A 24,805-nucleotide genomic window follows, 5' to 3' on the forward strand; every position below is an offset into this window, starting at 1 on the left:
TTGTGTTATTTCAGTCTTTTTATGACTGAGTAGCATTGCATAGTATATATGTACCACATCTTCATCTATTCACCTGTAAATGGACATTTAAGTTGCTTCCATGTCCTGGCTATTGTAAATAGTGCTGCTATGAATATAGAGGTACATGTATCTTTTCAAATTATAGTTTTGTTTGGATATATGCCTAGGAGTGGAACTTCTAGGTCACATCAGATCAGATCAGTCGCTCAGTCGTGTCCGACTCTTTGCGACCCCATGAATCGCAGCACGCCAGGCCTCCCTGTCCATTACCAGCTCCCGGAGTTCACTGAGACTCATGTCCATCGAGTCAGTGATGCCATCCAGCCATCTCATCCTCTGTCGTCCCCTTCTCCTCCTGCCCCCAATCCCTCCCAGCATCAGAGTCTTTTCCAATGAGTCAACTCTTTGCATGAGGTGGCCAAAGTATTGGAGTTTCAGCTTTAGCATCAGTCCTTCCAATGAACACCCAGGACTGATCTTCTTTAGGATGGACTGGTTGGATCTCCTTGCAGTCCAAGGGACTCTCAAGAATCTTCTCCAACACCACAGTTCAAAAGCATCAATTCTTCGGTGCTAAGCTTTTTCACAGTCCAACTCTCACATCCATACATGACCACTGGAAAAACCATAGCCTTGACTAGACGGACCTTTGTTGGCAAAGTAATGTCTGTGCTTTTGAATATGTTATCTAGGTTGGTCATAATTTTCCTTCCAAGGAGTAAGCGTCTTTTAATTTCATGGCTGCAGTCACCATCTGCAGTGATTTTGGAGCCCAGAAAAATAAAGTCTGACACTGTTTCCATTGTTTCCCCATCTATTTGCCATGAAGTGGGACCAGATGCCATGATCTTCGTTTTCTGAATGTTGAGCTTTAAGCCAACTTTTCCACTCTCCTCTTTTACTTTCATCAAGAGGCTTTTTAGTTCCTCTTCACTTTCTGCCATAAGGGTGGTGTCATCTGCATATCTGAGGTTATTGATATTTCTCCCGGCAATCTTGATTCCAGCTTGTGTTTCTTCCAGTCCAGTGTTTCTCATGATGTACTCTGCATGTAAGTTAAATAAACAGGGTGACAATATACAGCCTTGACATACTCCTTTTCCTATTTGGAACCAGTCTGTTGTTCCATGTCCAGTTCTAACTGTTGCTTCCTGACCTGCATACAAATTTCTCAAGAGGCAGATCAGGTGGTCTGGTATTCCCATCTCTTTCAGAATTTTCCACAGTTTATTGTGATCCACACAGTCAAAGGCTAGGTCACATAGTAGCTCTATTTTTAGTTTTTTAAGGTGCCTCCCCACTCTTTTCCATAGTGGCTGTACCAATTCACATCCCCACCAACAGTGTTCTCTTTTCTTCACAGACTCTCCAGCATTAGTTCTTTGTAGCCATTTTGATGATAGCCATTCTGACTGGTGTGAAGTGGGACCTCATTGTAGTTTTGATTTGCATTTCTAAGGCTGTATATTGTCACCCTGCATATTATATTTAGAGTACATCATGAGAAACCCTGGGCTGGAAGAAGCACAAGCTGGAATCAAGATTGCCAAGAGAAATATCAATAACCTCAGATATGCAGATGACACCACCCTTATGGCAGAAAGTGAAGAGGAACTAAAAAGCCTCTTGATGAAAGTGAAAGAGGAGAGTGGAAAAGTTGGCTTAAAGCTCAACATTCAGAAAACTAAGATCATGGCATCTAGTCCCATCACTTCATGGGAAATAGACAGGGAAACAGTGTCAGACTTTATTTTTTTGGGCTCCAATATCACTGCAGATGGTGACTGCAGCCATGAAATTAAAAGACGCTTACTCCTTGGAAGGAAAGTTATGACCAACGTAGACAGCATATTCAAAAGCACAGACATTACTTTGCCAACAAAGGTCTGTCTAGTCAAGGCTATGGTTTTTCCAGTGGTCATGTATAGATGTGAGAATTGGACTGTGAAGAAGGCTGAGCACTGAAGAATTGATGCTTTTGAACTGTGGTGTTGGAGAAGACTCTTGAGAATCCCTTGGACTTCAAGGAGATCCAACCAGTCCATTTAAAGGAGATCAGTCCTGGGTGTTCATTGGAGGGACTGATGCTGAAGATGAAACTCCAATACTTTGGCCACCTCATGCAAAGAGTTGACTCATTGGAAAAGACTCTGATGCTGGGAGGGATTGGGGGCAAGAGGAGAAGGGGATGACAGAGGATGAGATGGCTGGATGGCATCACTGACTCGATGGACATGAGTTTGGGTAAACTCCAGGAGTTGGTGATGGACAGGGAGGCCTGGAGCGCTGCAGTCCATGGGGTCTCAAAGAGTTGGACACTACTGAGTGACTGAACTGAACTGAACTGAATAATTAGTGATGTTGAGCATCTTTTCATGTGCCTATTGTCCATTTATATGTCTTTGGAGAAATTTCTATTTAGATTGTCTGCCCATTTTTACATTTTTAAATGGTTTTAAAAAGTAAGAATAGTTTATAACAAGTGAAAATTATGTAAAATGTAAATTTCATTTTCTGTAAGTGACGTTTTATTGGAACAAAGCCATACCTGTTTGTATACATCTTGTCTATGGCTGATTTGGCTCTACAGTGATGGGGTTAACTAGTTAAAACAAAAATAATACAGTCCACAAAGTCTAAAATATTTACTGTTTGACCTATTATAAAAAGTGTTCTGACTCCTGGTTTATACTGTATTAGAGAAGCAGTGAAGGAAAGTTACATGGGTCAAAATAGCTTGGAGTCAAAACTCCCCTCCAGGCCCTGCCCACCATTCTATGCAAAACAAAAAACTCTCCCACCGGAAGAAAAAATAATGGGCATCAGGTTGATTATGCCCAGCTCCCAGCTGGTCCAGCCTCTGGCTGATCTCCAAAATTCCTTGCCCCAGCCATTTAAGAGACGACTACTCTGAACAACCTTGGAGGAGAACAGGCCCCCTTAAGACAGTAGCTTTCCACATACATGCCTGTATATACTTACTCTTTTCTTAGATAAGTGCTGCAGCTCACTAATCTGACTGCTGTCCCTTCTCGCCTCATTAAAGGTGATCTATTCCTGTAAAGTGCCGGACTCTTTCTTATTCTGAACCTCGCCTTCTCTAACTCCATACCCTACAAGCAGTCGTAGAGGTCTGGAAGAATCTCAGGAAAGATGGGTCAAGTCCAGGAGATACTCCTGCCTTGTCTGGTGACTCTGAACAAGTCACATATCCTGGCCTGTTTACTCATCTGTAAAATGAGAATATTGTACCTGAAGATCTAAGTCCTTCATGCTATCCTTTGGTGATTCATAACACAAATTCCCTTGTTTCTACCTTTATAGGCTGACATTTTTTCTTAAAGGCAATGTCACTTCATCTTTCTTTTCCATTAATCATTTTGATGTGAATTGAGCTAATATGGCAATTTTCATCTCTGTCCAAAAACTTCAGAAATCTTTGAGATATCACATTTTTATCTGCTTTTTGTCTCCCATTAACATGCCTAAGAGTGGATTTTGTGATGCAATATACATTACCATATTTTGTTAGATGGCCAAACTATTTCACAATGGCCCAAAGAGGAGTTTACTCTGTTCCATAGCAACAAGCCTCTTGCCCACATTTGCCATCTGGTGTTTGAAGCCTCTATCTTGCACAGATTCTTTTCATTAGCTGACAGTCATTACTCATCTGCTTTTGGCTTTAGTATTTCTGACGTTCTCATTATTATTCATCCTAAATAGTCCCTGTTTCCAGTAAGAGTGCACTTGGAGTTGTTTGCTTAACAAAAGGGATTCAGTATTCTCATTTGAAAAACAAGGGGTCAGATGAGAAGGTTTCTGCCCAATTGGCACCAGCTATGATTTTTGAAACTTGGGTTTTAATGACTTATGTATCTGCTTGACAGCCCACCTAGACTGAGGCCTGTGAAGAGGAAGGTGGTGGGTCTTAATAGGCACTCTTGGTGAATGATCTGAGTCAATGATGTGAATGGCCACATAAGCCCAGGTAACATCAGGACAAGAGGGCCATTGCCCCATATAGGCAATATCAATGATATTTTATAAGTTTTCCACATTCATTTTCCAAAATATTTTTAGAGGTTTCCTAAAAGCAAAACTCAAGGCTATGACCTACAAAGCCCCTTGCTGCCTCCTCTATCTGATTTTTTTACCACTTTTTCTTCTAGTCTTTGTACTGTATTCTTACTTTTCTTCCTGGTGTTTCCCAACAGGGCAAGCATCTAATTTAAATTTAACTCAAATATACATATCAGGGTCCTTGTACTGGCTGTTCCCTCTGCTTGGAATGTTCTTCTAAGAATATGTAAGTGGTTTATTCCCTTCATGCAAATCAATGCTTAAACATCATATTTCAGAGAACATCTCATCACACATCATACTTTATCCACTTACTTTGCTCTATTTTTCATCATAACACTCACACACACACATTATTGTTATCAAAAAATTGTTATCATATGTTACCTAGTAAGTTGCATTTAAAAAAAAATCTTAAGATTGTATTGAGAATAATTCAATACGTATGTCTTCAGTCAGTGATACTTTTAATTGCTGCAGTTTGGTTATATTTAACCAATCTCTTATTTGACTGACTTTGAAATTATTTGCATTTTTTAACTATTGCAAATGTTTGATAAACATATTTTGGGGTAAGACGAGTAAGAGGTTTGAAGAGAGGGAGATTTTAAATTATCATGGTGGAGGGCTGGAACATGAGTTGACTAGAGAAATACTCTTCATGGTTTTTTTACTAATATGCTCCCAAAAGAATTTTGAAAAAACATATATGCTTTTGCATTTTTAAAAGTTGATACATATAGTTTTTATTAAATTTTGAAACATATAAAGCTTTTAATTTTTAGCATTATAGATATATGCATGTTAAAATTAAGCTATGCTATTACTTTTTAAAATATGTCTGATGGAATCAAAACATAGTGATTTGATATCTACCTTAATCTCTTTTTCTAAAAATCATGAATTAGCTCCTTATTAATAATCTGAAATGCTATATAGACCCTTTTTCTTCTAGAATTACTAATTCTATTCTCCTTTCCTTACAGTTTGTGCTAATACAGTATAGTTTTACACTTTTAACTCTTTTATTGATCAACCATTGCAATAACATTTCTGTGCATAAATTTAAATATTTTAAATTTCTTGGGACCATAAGGAAAATTTTAAAAGTATATCACACATTTTGAAAAGTAATTTGTTAAATGTAAAAGTACAAAAAGGCTGTTTTTTCTTCCAACCTACATAATGTATCTATGGATGAGTGTTACTTGTTGGTAGAATTAAACAGAAGCAGCATCAATGTTTTTCTTATTTTTTTCATTTTTATAGATGTAAGTGCTAAGAAACATTTTCACATAAATCAAGAAGATGGGAATGGGATGGGTTTTGTTGTACCAATAGCCCTCAATTCTTTGAACTCCTTTTGAGTTATTCTATTAAAAAACTGTGTATTAATCTATTACCAAAAAATACTTCTAATAATCTATCAGTGGATAAGCATTTAGGCCTTCAGTCAGTTTTATTGACAGTAAAGACAGGGCTAGAGAAATGTCATAGGGAGCAAAGTGCAGACATTGGTTGGAGCACCTTCAAGCTTGATAACTATGGATACTCCATCTGCTGTGTGGTGTGCTTGCCACAGTGTTGCTTGACTCCTCGGATACAACCCAGAGAAGTAGGGCTGGTTGTAGTCAGGATTAAACATTTACTATATGTGTGTCAACTAAAAGATATAAGAAATATAAAATAATAGCTGGTAGAATCCAAATTGGCAAAAGAAGATGGTTGATGGACTGGGGGAAAGTAGAGAGGAGAACGGAAAGGGAAGGCTTTTTAAGGTGGATGATTGTTTGGAATAGCTGAAATGGCAGACAGGAAAAAGAGGAAATGGTGGTCAGTTGTGTGATTCTGTGGTTTTAGAAGTAGGGCATTTAAGGTTATGAAAATGCCTGAGCTGTAGCCATGATGTGAAGTTCATAAATTTCATGTGTTCATAAACAGATCACTGAAAATGAGTTCATGGAAATAAGTCCTATGATCTTGAAAGGATTGTCCATGTTGATATTATAAGGAGTAAAGGCAGGGCTTGCAGTGGACAGAAGGAGTGTGGGGCAGGCATTAACAGATGGGAACAGTGAGAGAAGGGCTGGTAAAGCAGAAGAACAAGGAGAGGAAGAATGCTTTGAAAGCCAAAAGGAGCAGGTCTTAAAGGAGCTTTGCAGGTTTGCAAAAAGCTGCAGGAAACATGGTTTAGAAATGGCCATCGTGGGTATGGAAACTCACTGCCTGACCCTGATATATGAATACTTGCCATTTGAGAAGTGTAGGGGAGGCCATGTCCTCAGAGAAAAGCCCCAGTTATCAGGAGGGAGAAACTCAGAGGAGATATTGAAGACACAGAGGAATTTGCTATTTATGGATGGGCAGTAACAAGAGGATTGGAGAAGGAAGTGGCAACCCACTCCAGTGTTCTTGCTTGGAGAATCCCAGGGACAGGGGAGCCTCGTGGGCTGCCATCTATGGGGTTGCACAGAGTTGGACACGACTGAAGCAACTTAGCAGCAGCAGCAGCAGCAACAAGAGGTCATAGTGGAGTGCAGAGTGATGGGAGCAGGTCAGGAACAAGGTACTAGTACAGAGCTTTATGAAGATAATGGTATAGATCAGGATCCCTGCTGTGTATTTGAGAAGTAGGTGAATTCAAGTTTTCATGTTGACTGAAGGAAACAGAAAAGAAGGCAGGTGGATTTATTCCAATGGTCTCTGAGGAGTAGAGCCCTTGCATAACTATTTAACATCAGCTATAAGTTCAGTTTCCTAGAATGTCGACGTTCACTCTTGCCATCTCCTGTTTGACCATTTCCAATTTGCCTTGATTCATGAACCTGACATTCCAGATTCCTATGCAATATTGCTCTTTACAGCATCGGACCTTGCTTCTTTCACCAGTCACATCCACAGCTGGGTATTGTTTTTGCTTTGGCTCCATCCCTTCATTCTTTCTGGAGTTATTTCTCCACTGATCTCCAGTAGCATATTGGGCACCTACCGACCTGGGGAGTTCCTCTTTCAGTATCCTATCATTTTGCCTTTTCATACTGTTCATGGGGTTCTCAAGGCAAGAATACTGAAGTGGTTTGCCATTCTCTTCTCCAGTGGACCACATTCTGTAAGACCTCTCCACCATGACCCGCCTGTCTTGGGTGGCCCCACAGGCATGGCTTAGTTTCATTGAGTTAGACAAGGCTGTGGTCCTAGTGTGATTAGATTGACTAGTTTTCTGTGATTATGGTTTCAGTGTGTCTGCCCTCTGATGCCCTCTTGCAACACTTACTGTCTTTCTTGGGTTTCTCTTACCTTGGACTAGGGATATCTCCTCACCGCCTCCCCTCCTGACCTTGGATATGGGGTTGCTCCTCCCGGCCGCCGCCCCTGGCCTCTGGCGTGGGGTAGCTCCTCTGGGCTGCCGCCCCTGACCTCGGACGTGGGGTAGCTCCTCTTGGCCACTGCCCCTGGGGCATGGGGTCCTCCCAGCTTCTGCCCCTGACCTTGGACGTGGGGTAGCTCCTCTCGACCGTTCCTGCGCCATCGCAACCTGGCACTCTCAGCTGCCGCCCCTGACCTCAGACGTGGGGTAGCTCCTCTGGGCTGCCGCCCCTGACCTCGGACGTGGGGTAGCTCCTCTCAGCCACGCTATGTGCGCTGTCGCAGCTGCCCACACCATGTGGCCCGCCATTATATCTACTACTGCGCACAGGAATCCCTTGGAAGAAATGGAATAGCCATCATGGTCAACAAAAGAGCCCGAAATGCAGTACTTGGATGCAATCTCAAAAACGACAGAATGATCTCTCTTCATTTCCAAGGCAAATCATTCAGTATCACAGTAATCCAAGTCTATGCCCCACCAAGAAACGCTGAAGAAGCTGAAGTTGAATGGTTCTACGAAGACCTAAAAGACCTTTTAGAACTAACACCCAAAAAAGATGTCCTTTTCATTATAGGGGACTGGAATGCAAAAGTAGGAAGTCAAGAAACACCTGGAGTAACAGGCAAATTTGGCCTTGGAATATGGAATGAAGCAGGGCAAAGACTAATAGAGTTTTGCCAAGAAAATGCACTGGTCATAGCAAACAGCCTCTTCCAACAACACAAAAGAAGACTCTACACATGGACATCACCAGATGGTCAACACCGAAATCAGATTGATTATATTCTTTGCAGCCAAAGATGGAGAAGCTCTATACAGTCAACAAAAACAAGACCAGGAGCTGACTGTGGCTCAGATCATGAAATCCTTATTGAGAAATTCAGACTTAAAGAAGTAGGGAAAACCACTAGACCATTCAGGTATGACCTAAATCAAATCCCTTATGATTATACAGTGGAAGTGAGAAATAGATTTAAGGGACTAGATCTGATAGATAGAGTGCCTGATGAACTATGGACGGAGGTTCGTGATATTGTACAGGAGGCAGGGATCAAGACCATCTCTGTGGAAAAGAAATGCAAAAAAGCAAAATGGCTGTCTGAGGAGGCCTTACAAATAGCTGTGAAAAGGAGAGAAGCAAAAAGCAAAGGAGGAAAGGAAAGATATAAGCCTCTGAATGCAGAGTTCCAAAGAATAGCAAGGAGAGATAAGAAAGCCTTTCTCAGCGATCAATGCAAAGAAATAGAGGAAAACAACAGAATGGGAAAGACTAGAGATCTCTTCAAGAAAATTAGCGACACCAAGGGAACATTTCATGCAAAGATGGGCTCGATAAAGGACAGAAATGGTATGGACCTAACAAAAGCAGACGATATTAAGAAGAGGTGGCAAGAATACACAGAAGAACTGTACAAAAAAAGATCTTCACGACCCAGATAATCACAATGGTGTGATCACTCACCTTGAGCCAGACATCCTGGAATGTGAGGTCAAGTGGGTCTTAGTAAGCATCACTACAAACAAAGCTAGTGGAGGTGATGGAATACCAGTGGAGCTATTTCAGATCCTGAAAGATGATACTGTGAAAGTGCACTCAATATGCCAGCAAATTTGGAAAACTCAGCAGTGGCCACAGGACTGGAAAAGGTCAGTTTTCATTCTAATCCCAAAGAAAGGCAATGCCAAAGAATGCTCAAACTACCGCACAATTGCACTCATCTCACACGCTAGTAAAGTAATGCTCAAAATTCTCCAAGCCAGACTTCAGCAATATGTGAACCATGAACTTCCAGATGTTCAAGCTGGTTTTAGAAAAGGCAGAGGAACCAACATCTGCTGGATCGTGGAAAAAGCAAGAGAGTTCCAGAAAAATATCTATTTCTGCTTTATTGACTATGCCAAAGCCTTTGACTGTGTGGATCACAATAAACTGTGGAAAATTCTGAAAGAGATGGGAATACCAGACCGCTTGACCTGCCTCTTGAGAAACCTATATGCAGATCAGGAAGCAACAGTTAGAACTGGACATGGAACAACAGACTGATTCCAAATAGGAAAAGGAGCACATCAAGGCTGTATATTGTCACCCTGCTTATTTAACGAGTACATCATGAGAAATGCTGGACTGGAAGAAGCACAAGCTGGAATCAAGAATGCTGGGAGAAATATCAACAACCTCAGATATGCAGATGACACCACCCTTATGGCAGAAAGTAAAGAGGAACTCAAAAGCCTCTTGAAGAAAGTGAAAGTGGAGAGTGAAAAAGTTGGCTTAAAGCTCAACATTCAGAAAACAAAGATCATGGCCTCTGTCCTATCACTTCATGGGAAATAGATGGGGAAACAGTGGAAACAGTGTCAGACTTTATTTTTGGGGGCTCCAAAATCACTGCAGATGGTGACTGCAGCCATGAATTTAAAAGACGCTTACTCCTTGGAAGGAAAGTTATGACCAACCAGGTAGCATATTGAAAACAGAGACAGACTTTGCCAACAAAATCCATCTAGTCAAGGCTATGGTTTTTCCAGTAGTCATGTATGGATGTGAGAGTTGGACTGTGAAGAAAGCTGAGCGCCAAAGAATTGATGCTTTTGAACTGTGGTGTTGGAGAAGACTCTTGAGAGTCCCTTGGACTGCAAGGAGATCCAACCAGTCCATTCTGAAGATCAGCCCTGGGATTTCTTTGGAAGGAATGATGCTAAAGCTGAAACTCCAGTACTTCGCCCACCTCATGCGAAGAGTTGACTCATTGGAAAAGACTCTGCTGCTGGGAGGGGTTGGGGGGAGGAGAAGAAGGGTCCAACAGAGGATGAGATGGCTGAATGGCATCACTGACTTGATGGATGTGAGCCTGAGTGAACTCCGGGAGTTGGTGATGGACAGGGAGGCCTGGCGTGCTGTGATTCAAGGGGTCACAAAGAGTCAGACACGACTGAGCAACTGAACTAAACTGAACTGATAAGTTCACTGAAAGTGTGTCTTGTTTGGTTGAAGTAATTGAGGCTTATATACTGCATACATGCTGAATTATTATTTTAACATATTTTTGCTTTTTATTGTCAGTATATCATTGGGATTATTTTTGCATCTGTTGTTGTTTGGTTACTAAGTCATGTCTGACTCTTTGCGACCCCGTGGACTGGAGCACTCCAGGCTTCCCAGTCTTTCACTGTCTCCTGGAGTTTGCTCATATTCATGTCCACTGAATCGATGATGCTATCTAACCGTCTCATCCTCTGCCACCCCCTTCTCCTTCTGCCTTCACTCTTTCTTAGCATCAGGGTCTTTTCCAATGAGTCGGCACTTTGCATCAGGTGGCCAAAGTATAGAAGCTTCATATTTAGTCCTTCCAATGAATAATCAGGATTGATTTCCTTTAGGATTGACTGGTTTGATCTCCTTGCTATCCAAGGGACTCTCAAGAGTCTTCTCTAGGAGCGTGCGCCGCGATGGCCCCGGCGGAGCAGGGCTGAGCCCGCTGCCCGCAGCCCCCGGCCCTCTCCGGCTCAGCCATGGCGAAACAGTACGATGTGCTGTTCCGGCTGCTCCTGATCAGGGACTCTGGGGTGGGCAAGACCTGCCTGCTGTGCCGCTTCACCGACAACGAGTTCCACTCCTCGCACATCTCCACCATTGGTGTCGACTTTAAGATGAAGACTATAGAGGTAGATGGCATCAAAGTGCTGATACAGATTTGCGACACGGCAGGGCAGGAGAGATATCAGACCATCACAAAGCAGTACTATCGACGGGCCCAGGGAATATTTTTAGTCTATGACATTAGCAGCGAGCGCTCTTACCAGCACATCATGAAGTGGGTCAGTGATGTGGACCAGTACGCACCAGAAGGTGTCCAGAAGATACTTATAGGGAATAAGGCCGATGAAGAGCAGAAACGGCAGGTGGGAAGAGAACAAGGGCAGCAGCTGGCTAGAGAGTATGGCATGGACTTCTACGAAACAAGTGCCTGCACCAACCTCAACATTAAAGAGTCCTTCACGCACCTGACCCTGACGGAGCTGGTGCTGCAAGCCCACAGGAAGGAGCTGGAAGGTCTGCAGACACTTGCTAACCACGAGTTGGCCTTGGCGGAGCTGGAGGAGGATGAAGGCAAACCCGAGGGCCCGGCAAACTCTTCAAAAACCTGCTGGTGCTGAGCATCCTGCGTGGAGCACTCCCGCACAGCCCCACTCTCCCCGCAGGAGGCCTGCGGGCACAGGGAGCCTGGGCCTCGCCCCGCTGCCCCTCTCCTTCAGGTGACCCTGCGGCATGTTGGCCGCTGCTCCTCCTCCCCTGCCTGGCCCCGGGGAGCAGCCTCCACCTGGGGGGGCCCCACCAGCCTGTGTCCCCAGCCACAGGCCTGCTGCGAGCCCCTCGATGTGTGACGAGCACATCTTCACTGCCTGGAGCTCCCAGGCGATGCCGAAGTCTGGAGTCAAGGCCACTGTAGGCTCCTTGTCTCTCGGTGCGTCTGGTCTCCTCTCCGCTGTTTCTCGCTTCTTCCCACTTCTCTGTCCCTTCTGCTCGGCTGTACTCGTATGGAAGCCCTCACCTCCCTGTGCCCACGTGTCACTGCTGGGGCAGCGCCTTCCCCTTCCTCCTCACTCAGGCCCAGGACTGCACTCCCCCTGCTCAGCTCCCGGGAGAAGCCTCACCTGCAGCCCCCGGAGCTGCTTCCATCTCCCCCCGCCACCACCCGCCCCTTCTTGTGCCACGGGCCTGCCTCCTGGGTGACCAGGCAGAGAAGAACACAGGGGAGGAAGGAAAGCCCTAACTGGTGGTCCCCACATCTGGGCCTCTCCTCCCTCCCACCCCAGTCTACCCCACGCTTGGCTGCCTGCCCACCTGCCTCTTGGGGGACCTGAGCTTGGAGACAGGTGCTTCAGAGAAGAAAGAAAAAAAATGATGAGGGGTGGCAGGGATAAAAAGTCACCTCCATTCTCTACCTCCCATACCCCCTGGGCTCCTGAATTTCAAGATGTGGATCAAGGCCTGTGGACACTGCAGGGGTGAGGAGAGCCCCCCCTACCCCAGAGCCAGCCACATACTGCAGGAAGGGGAGTGTTTGGAAGAGAAGGGCCAGCTCCTGCAAGTTAAGAGCTGGGACAGTTTGCAAACCAGTTTGCAAACCAGAGGGGAATTGGGCAACAGCAGGGATTCCGGGGCCCCATCTTCCATTTCTTATGTAAGAAGGGCATTTCCCCAACACCCCCTGGCAGGTGACAGGGGACAGAACCAGGCTGGTGGTCTTTCATTGAGCCCAGCCTTCAGCTCTTAAGGTTCTCCCGAGACCCAGAGTCTGTGGGAGGAGGGCGGGAGCGCGTGGGCAGGAGGCAGGCGAGCCCTGGGTGGGAATGCGTGGTGCTGTCCCTTCAGCCTTCAGGACCAAGTGCTCATCTTGTCCCTCGAGCTCCTGAGTCAGAGGCTCGTGGGTGTGCCAACTGCCCTGTGGCAACAGGTAGGGGGAAGCCGATTCCCTCCTCCAGGGCCCTTTGTTTCAGAAAGAAGTTTCTTTTAACTCCATACAGTACAGAGTAGTTTGCAGGAGGCCCTTTGAGGGGGAAAACATGTCAGTTAGCAGCCCTAGGAGGGTTCTTCCCGCCCTTCCCACGATGGGAGAAGCCTCGGGAGGAGGCTTGGTCGTAAGCTGTGAGACATGGCTGGTGCTGGAGCAAAAACAAAGAACTAGGCGTTGCACATTCACCAGTTGTTAATAACTAAAGTCCAGGACACACGTGTGTGAAGGATTAATAGCCCCACTGACTCCTCTGGAAAAAATGGTGAGGGATGAAATCGCCAAACCTTCCCTCCTAACTCTTAATACATCAGGAGAGGGCAGCTCAGGATGTAGGGACTTGGGACAGGTTATATGGAAGGAAAAAGAAAGCCAGAGTAATTGTCGGCTGATGAGAAACGTAAAGAGCTGACTCTCTAGGATGAAGTCGTGACCACAGCTGAGAATGCTTCCTTGAGGACTTGTCTCCTCGAACGTCTAGACATAGCACCAACTCTGGGGTGGGGGGTCGGCAGTGCCAGCCCTTGGTGTGCCCTCCACCAGGGACCTGAGGGGGGGGGGAGTTTATGCTGGCCATTGGCTCCAGCCTGTGGATCGGTGTCGCCACTTCCCTGAAGGTCTGGCCGAGCACCATTGCCTTCCTCTCCTAGCCCCCTCAGGAAAGGGACTGTATTTTTACTGTGCCCTAGGGGTTCTGGAAGGGAAACCTTGGGGTTGAGACTCTATGGCCTGAGAAGCCGCATCCACGGGGCCACTTCTGGGGAGAGGTATGGGGCAGGAGGGGCGCTGGGATTTTAGGGTGCAGCTAGGCTCACCAGGTACCAGAGTCGGCCTCATCCCTGAACTCTGATCCAGGAGGCGGCCTGGGCCCTGGCCTTAGACTGTTGAGCAGGCGCGCCTGCCTGTGGACTCCTGACCACATCTGCATCTGCCGTCTTGAGACTCAGCGCCACCCCTGGCACCTGCTCGTGAGCCCCACCTTCTCCCTGTGACGGGTGAACTTTTGTGTGCTGTGTCTCGGGTCCAGTAGAGGAATTGTGAGCAGGGTTCATCTATTTTAAACACAGATGTTTACAAAATAAAGAATATTTCCAATCACACACACACACACACACACACACACACACACACACAAAAGAGTCTTCTCTAGCACCACAATGTGAAAGGATCAATTCTTTGGCACTAGGCCATCTTAATGGTCCAACTCTCACATCTGTACATGACCACTGGAAAACCCATAGCTTTAACTACATGGACCTTTGTCAGCAAAGTGATGTCTCTGCTTTTTAATATGCTGTCTAAGTTTGTCATAGCTTTTCTTCCAAGGAGCAAGCATTTTAATTTCATGGCTGCAGTAACCATCTGCAGTGATTTTGGACCCCAAGAAAATAAAATCTGTCACTGCTTCCACATTTTCCCATTTCCCCTTTTTTTTGCCATGAAGTGATGGGACTGGATACCACAATCTTAGTTTTTTGAATGTTGAGTTTTAAGCCAGCTCTTTTATTACTCTACTCTTTCACCTTCATTAAGAGGCTCTTCAGTTCCTCTTTACTTTCTGCCATTAGAGTGGTATCATCTGCATATTTGAGGTTTTTGATATTTCTCCCTACAATCTTGATTCCAGGTTGTAATTTATCCAGCTGAGCACTTTGCCTGATATACTGTACATAGAAGTTAAATAAGCAGGGTGACAATATACAGCCTTGATGTACTCCTTTCCCAATTTGGAACCAGTCCATTGTTCCATATCCATTTCTGTTACTTCTTTAACTGCATACAGGTTTCTCAGGAGACAGGTAAAGTGGTCTGGTATTCCGAACTCTTTAAGAAATTTCCAGTTTGTTGTGATGCACACAAAGGCCTTTGCATAGTCAATGAAGCAGAAGTAGATGCTTTTCTAGAATTCTCTTGCTTTCTCTATGATCTAATGACTTTTGGGTATTTGATCTCTGGTTCCTTTGCTTTTTCTAAATCCAGCTTATACATCTGGAAGTTCTTGATTCAAGTACTGCTGAAGCCTAGCTTGAAAGATTTTGAACATTACCTTGCTAGCATATGAAATGAACACAATTATGCAGTAGTTTGAACATTCTTTGACATTGCCCTTCTTTGAATTGGAATGAAAACTGACCTTTTCCAGTCCTGTGGCCACTGCTGAGTTTTTTGAATTTGCTGACATACTGAGTGTAGCACCATAACAATATCAGTTTTTAAGATTTTAAATAGCCCAGATGGAATGCTATTACCTCCACTAGCTTTGTCTATATTAATGGTTCCTATAGCCTACTTGACTTCACACTCCAGGATATCTGGCTCTAGCTGAGTGACCACACCATCGTGGTTATTTGGGTCATTAAGACCTTTTTTGTATAGTTCTTCTGTTGTGTATTCTCCACTAGGGAAGCCCCTTGCATCTGTAGTATTATTATTTATTTAATAATTATATTACAGAGGCATTGGGTTATAATAATTTTCACTCTCTGTGTATCTGTTTTTACGTATATGTGTGTGTATTGTCAGGTTTTAGTATGAGGATTGTGGTAGCTTTGTAGAAATAAAGAGGTGTCCATTGTTTTCCATGCTCTGGAACTCTTAGCACAGACATATATTCTTTGTAAGCTGGAAAGAACTTTGTCATAAAATTCTCTGTGTGCTATCTAATATGGTATAATAAGCACCTTGAATGTGGTTAATATGACTGAGGAGCTGAATTTTTAAATTTTATCTTTATTTTAAATTTAATTTCTCATTAAAAATTGATACTTATCTTCAGTGTTGCAGTCTTTTAAGGACAACCTGGTTATGTGAGTCTATGTTTTGTAGATTATGTAAAGTCAAAATATATAGATTAAATATTTCTAAAGAAAATTTATCAACCAGATTGAAATATATTTTAAATATAAAACATACCTTGGATTTTAAAGACTAAATATGAAAAAAAGTAAAATTAAAAATTTTTATGTTGATTTTATATTGACATGATAATCTTTTACCTTGGCCACCTATATTGATAAATAAAACATGTCATTAAAATTAATTTTACTGTTTTATACTTTTATGCTTTTAGTGTAGGTATTAGAAAACTTAAAATTATAAATGTGGCTTGCATTTGTGATAGGCATTTTATTTCTATTAGACAGCATGGTTCTGAACCATGAGCTTCCCTAAACGGTTAGTAAATTTTCCTTAGTTTCTCATAGAATTACTGGTTCATTCAGTTTTCCTATATCTCCAGAATAAATTTTGATCATTTATATTTTCCTGAAAAGTATTTGTTTCAAATGTATGAATGTAGTACTTTACAAAAATTTTCTTCCTCCCTCCCTCCTTCTTTTTTTTGGTAATGGTAAATGATAGATCAGCTCTGGGATATATTAATAAGTTCTGTTTTTGTGATTTTTAATTAACTTTATATCTGCTTTGATTTATTGATTCAAAAATATTTTTGGAATCATCAATTTACTTTTTCTTATTTGTAGGAATTACATTTTTCATTTTCTCTTCTGATAAAAATCCCTATTTTTTAATAAAAAGATATCATCAAAGAATAGAAAAGTCAGTGTTTATTTTATTTTTTTATTCCACAAACTTTCCTGCACAATATTGTCTTGCTTCTAATTGTTTAGATACATTTTCTATAAGTATTTTCAATATTTCATGTTCCATGAAACATTTATTTTCACTAATGTGAAAATATATGAAAATAATGTTTATTGCATAAAACAGGTTATTTTGTTCACATATATTTCATTTTTCCTTGTCTTTTCTTGCTTTACAATCCACTTTTATAGAGAAAGCAATCACACTCTACTTAAAAAGAATAAACAGTAGAAAATAATGTATCTAGCATTTAACATGTTCCAGGGATGGGCTAAATTCTTAATTAAAATTAAGAGTATTTGATCTTCACAGTCACTTTGTGAAGTATGTACTGATGTTAGCCTCAGTTTGCAGATGTGAAAACCAGACCAAGAGAGATTGAGACCCGTCCAAGGTTTCTCACCTATTGTGCATGGACTCACAAGCCCCATGTGAGAGATCATTCTGTTAGTGTTTCATGCACAATACTAGAAAATATGGCAGACCTCTTTACAATGGATGTCTAGCATCAGAACATCAACATAGTTCATGCTAAGACTCCATTGTCAGGCAGTTATCACATGCAGTTATATTCAGTGTTAATAAACTGCCTTATGATGTACTCCTGTTGTGCTCTGGGCTTGTGTTCCCTATAATAGCCTAACAAAAATCTCTCATTCATCAGCACTGAGGTGCTTTCTATAAACAATTGTTTCCCTTAATCATTTTGTGGGGGTGGACAGAAATAGACATCAATTATCCATTTTTAATACCCTGTATCTTCAAATTAGAATTTTTGAAGTCTTACTTATATCTATAGAATGGCAGAAAAGGAGAAATTTCATGCAGTTTATTTCTTTGGACAAACAAAGACAAATCTCTGTCTTTACCCCTAATCTGTATCCCATTTGGTGTCAAATACCCTTTAAAATTAGTTCAGCTATGGGATAGTCCCTTGAAAAATTTAGACATTTAATAACAACAAATGGCCATGGTTCATTAATTTATCATTTCTTTCTTTCTTTTTTTTAAAGATAGTGTTTTTGGAAGAAGCATCCCAACAAGAAAAGCTGGCCAAAGAATGGTGCTTCAAGTTGTGTGAAATAAGAGAACTGAGCCACCAGTAAGTCAGAGTCAACTTCTTCCCTTTTACTTGATGCTATTAACTAGTCTCAAATGCTAAGAACCTGTCTTGAGAGACAGAGAGGTCTTTCTCTTTTTTTGAGGATGAGATGGGCAAGAGAAGGTAAATAGAGAACATGGAGCTGAAAGGTGGAAACTTTGAGAACTAGAGGCTTCCATCATTCACTTACTTCTTCAGCAAATACTTATTGCATTTATTATGTGCAAGAATAGGATCTGGAGGTGAAAATGATATACAGAGTATTTGTGCTTACTGGGTTTATGGTCCATGCCGAAGAGAGAGCATAAACAAGTGCACAGATAGGTAAGCATGACAGTGATGCCTTCTGTAAAGGAAGTAATTAGGGAGCATGATAGAGATGAACTAGTGGGAGGTGAGACGAGGTTTAGAGAGGAAAAACTCTGACAGCGCGCATAAGGAAGTTGTTATTCAATCTCTCAGTCATGTCTAACTCTTTGTGATCCCATGGACTGTAGCACACCAGGCCTCCCTGTTCCTCACCATCTCTCAGAGTTTGCTCTAACTCATGTCCATTGAGTTGGTGATGGCATCCAACCATCTCATCCTCTGTCATCCCCTTCTCCTCCTGCCTTCAATCTTTTTGAGCATCGGCATCTTTTCCAATGAGTCAGGTGGCCAAAGTATTGGAGCTTCAGCTTCAGCATCAGTCCTTCCAATGTATATTCAGGGTTGATTTCCTTTAGGATTGACTGGTTTGATCTCCTTGCAATCCAAGGGACTCTCCAGAGTCTTCTCCAGCACAACAGTTTAAAAGCATCAATTCTTTGGCACTCAGCCTTCTTTATAGTTCAATTCTCACATCCGTACATGACTACTGGAAAAACCATAGCTTTGACTATATAGACCTATCTCCAAAAGAGCACTTAAGCTAGGATTTTATCTTCCAACTACTTTAGTGGTACAGGGCTTCCCAGATGGCTCAGTGGTAAAGGATCCACCTGCCAATGCAGAAGGGTGGCTTCGATCCCTGGTCTGGGAAGATCCTCTGGAGAAGGAAATGGCAACCACTCCAGTATTCTTGCCTGAGAATATCTGCAAATCAATCAATGTAATACACCACATTAACAAATTGAAAAGTAAAAACCATATGATTATCTCAATAGATGCAGAGAAAGCCTTTGACAAAATTCAACATCCATTTATGATAAAAACCCTCCGGACAGAAGGCATAGAAGGAACATACTTCAACATAATAAAATCCATATATGATAAACCCACAGCAAACATTATCCTCAATGGTGAAAAATTGAAAGCATTTCCCCTAAAATCAGGAACAAGACAAAGGTGCCCACTCTCACCACTCCTATTCAACATAGTTTTGGAAGTTTTGACCACAGCAATCAGAGCAGAAAAAGGAAATAAAAGGAATCCAGATTGGAAAAGAAGAAGTAAAACTCTCACTGTTTGCAGATGACGTGATCCTCTACATAGAAAACCCTAAAGACTCCACCAGAAAATTACTAGAGCTAATCAATGAATATAGTAAAGTTGCAGGATATAAAATTAACATGCAGAAATCCCTTGCATTCTTATACAATAGCAATGAGAAAACAGAGGAATTAAGGAAACAATTCCATTTACCATTGCAATGAAAAGAATAAAATACTTAGGAATAAATATACCTAAAGAAAAAAAACCCTATATATAGAAAACTATAAAACACTGATGAAAGAAGTCAAAGAGGACACAAATAGATGGAGAAATATACCATGTTCATGGATTGAAGGAATCAATTTAGTGAAAATGAGTATACTACCCAAAGCAATCTATAGATTTAATACAATCCCTATCAAGCCACCAATGGTATTTTTCAGAGAACTAGGACAAATAATTTCACAATTTGTATGGAAATACAAAAAGCCCTGAACAGCCAAAGCAATCTGGAGAAAGAAGAATGGAACTGGAAGAATCAACCCACCTGACTTCAGACTATACTACAAAGCTACAGTCATCAAGACAGTATGTGGCACAAAGACACAAATATAGATCAATGGAACAAATAGAAAGCCCAGAGATAAATCCACACACCTATGGACACCTTATCTTTGACAAAGGAGGCAAGAATGTACAATGGAGAAAAGACAATCTCTTTAACAAGTGGTGCTGGGAAAACTGGTCAACCACTTGTAAAAGAACGAAACTCGAACACTTTTTTACACCATACACAAAAATAAACTCAAAATGGATTAAAGATCTAAATGGAAGACCAGAAACTATAAAACTCCTAGAGGAAAACATAGGCAAAACACTCTCTAACCTAAGTCATGGCAGGATTCTCTATGACCCACCTCCCAGAATATTGGAAATAAAAACAAAAATAAACAAATGGGATCTAATTACACTTAAAAGCTTTTGCACAACGAAGGAAACTATAACCAAGGTGAAAAGACAGCCTTCAGAATTGGAGAAAATAATAGCAAACGAAGCAACGGACAAAGAATTAATCTCAAAAATATACAAGCAACTCCTGCATCTCAATTCCAGAAAAATAAACGACCCAATCAAAAAATGGGCCAAAGAACTAAACAGACATTTCTTGAAAGAAGACATACAGATGGCTAACAAACACGTGAAACGATGCTCAACATCACTCATTATCATAGAAATGCAAATCAAAACCACAATGAGGTACCATCTCACACCAGTCAGAATGGCTGCTATCAAAAAGTCTACAAACAATAAATGCTGGAGAGGATACAGAAAAAAGGGAAGCCTCTTACACTGTTGGTGGGAATGCAAACTAATACAGCCACTATGGAGAACAGTGTGGAGATTCTTTAAAAAACTGGAAATAGAACTGCCATAAAACCCGGCAATCCCACTGCTGGGCATACACACTGAGGAAACCAGAATTGAAAAAGACACATGTACACCAGTGTTCATCACAGCACTGTTTATAATAGCCAGGACATGGAAGCAACCTAGATGTCCATCAGCAGACAAATGGATAGGAAAGCTGGTGTACGTATACACAATGAAATATTACTCAGCCATTAAAAAGAATGCATTTGAATCGGTTCTAATGAGGTGGATGAAACTGGAGCCTATTATACAGAGTGAAGTAAGTCAGAAAGAAAGACACCAATACAGCATATTAATGTATATACATGGAATTTAGAAAGATGGTAACGATGACCCTGTATGCAAGACAGCAAAAGAGATAAAGATGTAAAGAACAGACTTTTGGATTCTGTGGGAGAAGGCAAGGGTGGGATGATTTGAGAGAATAGCATTGAAACATGTATAGTACCATATGTGAAACAGATCGCCAGTCCAGGTTCAATGCATGATACAGGGTGCTTGGGGCTGGTGCACTGGGATGACCCTGAGGGATGGGATAGGGAGGGAGGTGGGAGCGGGGTTCAGGATGAGGAACACATGTACACCCATGGCTGATTCATGTCAATGTATGGCAAAAACCACTACAATGTTGTAAAGCAATTAGCCTCCAATTAAAATAAATAAATAAATTTTTTAAAAAAGAAATGGGAATACTTTTTTTTTAATTCAAAGATTTTTGTCTGGGTTTAGGCCAAGTGTGTTTCCAAAGTCAATAAAACTTCCAAAGTCAACCAAATAGTTTTCATTCTACAAACACTTTTAGGGTTTAGAATAATATAGTGAGAACACTGAATTAGGAATCAGAACACCTGGCATGAATCCTCACCCTACAGCTTTGCAGCTGTTAGGTGGAAAGCAGGCACTTCCCCTCTTTGAGCTTGTCTCCTGAGCTGTTAGCAAAGGATTGTCCTAGATGGTGTAGATACCTCATCCACTGAAGCACATCTGTGAACTGTGTTTCCCCTAAGGCTTTGAGGCAGAAAAGCTGATGACAGTCCAGAGAGATGGGGGACTGGCTCTAAAGATTTATTGCACTTTACATTTATAATCACATCTCTTACCTCCTTCTCGCTGCCTCTCATGGACTTAGAAGTATGCAGCTAATAGGCATGTGGATGAATCAGTGGTCATGGAGATCATTTCACCTCTGGTGTTACCATCTGCTTCCTCTTGAAGCATGTTCACCAGGATATATGTTGAAGAACAATTGACATTTATAAGTCACCTTCTTGCATGCTTTTATCATGAAGGATCAGAAGAAGCTTTGGAAATGAATGAGACGGAGGTTGGGAAAATGAGAGGATGGTGGAGTGTTTGGAGGATGTGGATCGAGGTGAATGCATCTGTGGGTTTTATATCCTCTTGTTCCCTCTTTACGAGGCTTCTCTTGGAGTTAAATCCATCTAACAAATGTATGTTCCAGGAGACTTATATGCACTACACATAGAAAAGTGACAAGGGAAGAAAAAAATTAAATCAGCACAGTGTGGATTTTTTTTTTTTTAATGAAAATTATAACTGGCTTACTCAGCAGTGCTTTGATAGGAGTGGATCAGGCTGTGACCATGCACCAGACAGACATGGCAGAGCCAGGATTAGAGTGAGACATTCACCTTGAACACAGGAATTTAAAGGTGGGGAGGGCAAAAACCTTAATAATCAAGATAAACAATAGTGTACTGCAGTATTTTTAAAAATCAAAATTAATGCAAAAACTCCACAATGAACAAATACCAAAATTTTTAATAAGTACAAGATGTTGTTATCATACCCTTGCATTTTTTTGTGCAGCGAAAGAGTGGTTTTCAAACAGCCTGGGGTTCCCAGGCCCTTGAAACCATCACATCCCCTGCAGGGCATGTTGATGAGGGTAGTAAATAGTGTGAGGGCAGACAGATTGGGTAACTCAGACTTTTAAATAGAGAGTCATGTGTCTTGATTGTAGGGTAGGGCTTTTACTAGCATTTTTCAGTTGATTAAAAGACAGGTGAGTGTTCTTATAAATGTACATAGGAGCACATATTGTTCTTTTTCCTCAGGTTCTGATCAGGCCTAGCCAGCACTCCAGATTTAGAATGTGAAGTTGATAGTTTTTATCAGGGGAAAGTTGAGATTTTTATAAGGAAATTAGGATAGTGATTAAGTAAAGTGAAGTGAAAAGAGGACAGTGAAAGAGTATAATAGGATGAGAAAGGAGAGCTTTTTCATCTTATCCTGCTTCAGCCTCCAAACCTCTCTGCTTTGCCTCCAGTTTGACTTTTGATGATGACGGTTTAGCTACAAGTGATGTCTTGAGTGGAGAACTGAGTTCTAAGCTTGGCTGGGCCACTAATGAGATTGCCATCCTCAAACTTCTTTTGTTCTTTCTGTTTAGTGAGTAACTGGGCTTGGTGACTGCTTATCTCAATGCAGCCCTGACAGTCCACATTCCTGCATGTACTGCTTTCTGTATTAACCTTGGACTCTAACTTTGATTAAGTGAATGTTTCTATTAATAAGCATTTCATAATACTTTGTTTCCTAAAAAAGGATTGCTAGGTTTTCTGGATGAAAGTTAAACTTTTGATATGATAAATCCTCACTCCCTGTTGCCTCTGAAGACATTGTCCACTGCCTTATGTCCTTCTTCCATCTCTGCTATCTTCATAACATGCTCAGGTTTCTCCTACATGGGAAACAAAAGTGACTTTCACTCTTCCCCTATATTACCATTCTAACCTTCACTACCAAAGAGTTTTTGTCCAGTCATTTCTGTCTCCACTTGTCTTTCCTATTCATGGCTTTCTCGTCAGCACCTAGGACAGCAACTAAGACATACTTGGACTGGGTAAGTACTTAGGTAATGAAGTGCTTGCCCATGTGAAATCAGGTGTCTCCCCAGTCACTGTATGGAAATGAGTGCTCTCTCAGGGTCCTGACTCTTGCAGTTTTTGACACTGGTCACTGTCCTTCCCTTCATTGCTGTCCTCGACACCTCTCTATCATGAGTCTCTATCTTCCTGACAGTGATTGTGCCTAGATTGAGCATGGCCTTCTCTTCCTTAATCTTACTCTTTTAAGTGGAGGGTACTGCTCAAGGCTTAATTTTAGCTTTGTTCTTTCTTCTACAGAAATCTCTTATACCACCAGCTTCTAGGGATACCTAATCAGGGGAGACTGTCAGATCCGAATCCCATTTATAACTCTGTGACCTCTTATGCCATGTGTTCAATTGTTTTTTTGGAGACTTGGAGGTCATACTTTGTAGGCTTAGTATGACATTGCCCCTCCCTCATAATGGATTTTCCTGATAAGTTCTCTGTACTTTATGTCATATGTTCAGCCTCACATGCTCAAAAACTTACTCTCTTTGACTCCAGAGCTGAAGTTGAATGATTACTTTTTTCCAGCTATTTAAATTTCCCCAGCTTTTTGTTTACTCTTTTGTGGCTGGGGATCACAGTACTACTTCATGTGTTTATTGTGAGTATTGTATCATCTTCACAGCTACTTTTCTGGGTGCTTTCCATTACTGAGGCACTGTGTTTACGAATGCTAACTCAATCCTCACAACAGCCCTATTGTGAAACTACTATCTCCATTTTACATGGGGAAATTGAGTCACAGAAAGGTTAAATAATATGTTGAATATACCACTGCCATTTTATGGTGGGGCCTAAATTCAAAATCAGGCAGTCTTAGTCAAGAATGTATATATGTAACCCCTATAATAAACTGTCTTCCACAAATGATATACTTAGAATGCTTTGACTCTTTCCTCTCCTCTACTAAGGGGCTTCTCTGGTGGCTCAGAGGGTAAAGCATCTGCCTGCAATGCAGGAGACCTGGGTTTGATCCCTGGGTCAGGAAGATCCACTGGAGAAGGAAATGGCAACCCACTCCAGTACTCTTGCCTGGAAAATCCCATGGACAGAGAATCCTAGTAGGCTACAGTCCATGGGATCGCAGAGTCAGACATGACTGAGCGACCTCCTCTCCTCTACTGCTGCTGCTGCTGCTAAGTCACTTCAGTCATGTCCGACTCTGTCTACTACCTAGAGCTAATAAAAAGTCAAGTTCTTTCCCTCATACTTATACTTTTCCTTTATTCAGAAATGCTCTCATGCTTGACAGACTGAAAGGGTGTCCCCATGCATGCCTGTCACCACCAGATTTATCTTCCTGAACCCAGGGTTCAATATGTCACAGTTCTGCCAAAGAAAATGAAAAACAAAGGATCAAGTATTC

The 24,805-nt window shown here is 41.8% G+C and overlaps 2 protein-coding genes across 3 annotated transcripts in view; both read left to right on the plus strand.

Moving 5' to 3' along the window:
- Positions 1-24,805, plus strand: part of GDA (guanine deaminase) — a 254,581-nt gene that overhangs the window by 184,505 nt on the left and 45,271 nt on the right. For both annotated transcript variants that reach the window (XM_044939952.2, XM_025281610.3), the window contains exon 2: positions 17,607-17,695. Coding sequence is in view for 1 of the 2 variants with exons in the window: in XM_025281610.3 (XP_025137395.3) it covers positions 17,607-17,695 (89 nt within the window). In the remaining variant the exon portion in view is untranslated. The remainder of the gene's footprint in view (positions 1-17,606; positions 17,696-24,805) is intronic.
- On the plus strand, positions 10,808-13,512 carry LOC102395710 (ras-related protein Rab-15-like). Its single transcript, XM_044939953.2, has one exon. It carries the CDS (start codon positions 10,988-10,990, stop codon positions 11,630-11,632), a length of 645 nt encoding a protein of 214 aa, XP_044795888.2. The 5' UTR covers positions 10,808-10,987; the 3' UTR covers positions 11,633-13,512.

This window comes from Bubalus bubalis, chromosome 3 (genome assembly GCF_019923935.1).
Source record: "Bubalus bubalis isolate 160015118507 breed Murrah chromosome 3, NDDB_SH_1, whole genome shotgun sequence".
NCBI classification, from domain to species: domain Eukaryota; kingdom Metazoa; phylum Chordata; class Mammalia; order Artiodactyla; family Bovidae; genus Bubalus; species Bubalus bubalis.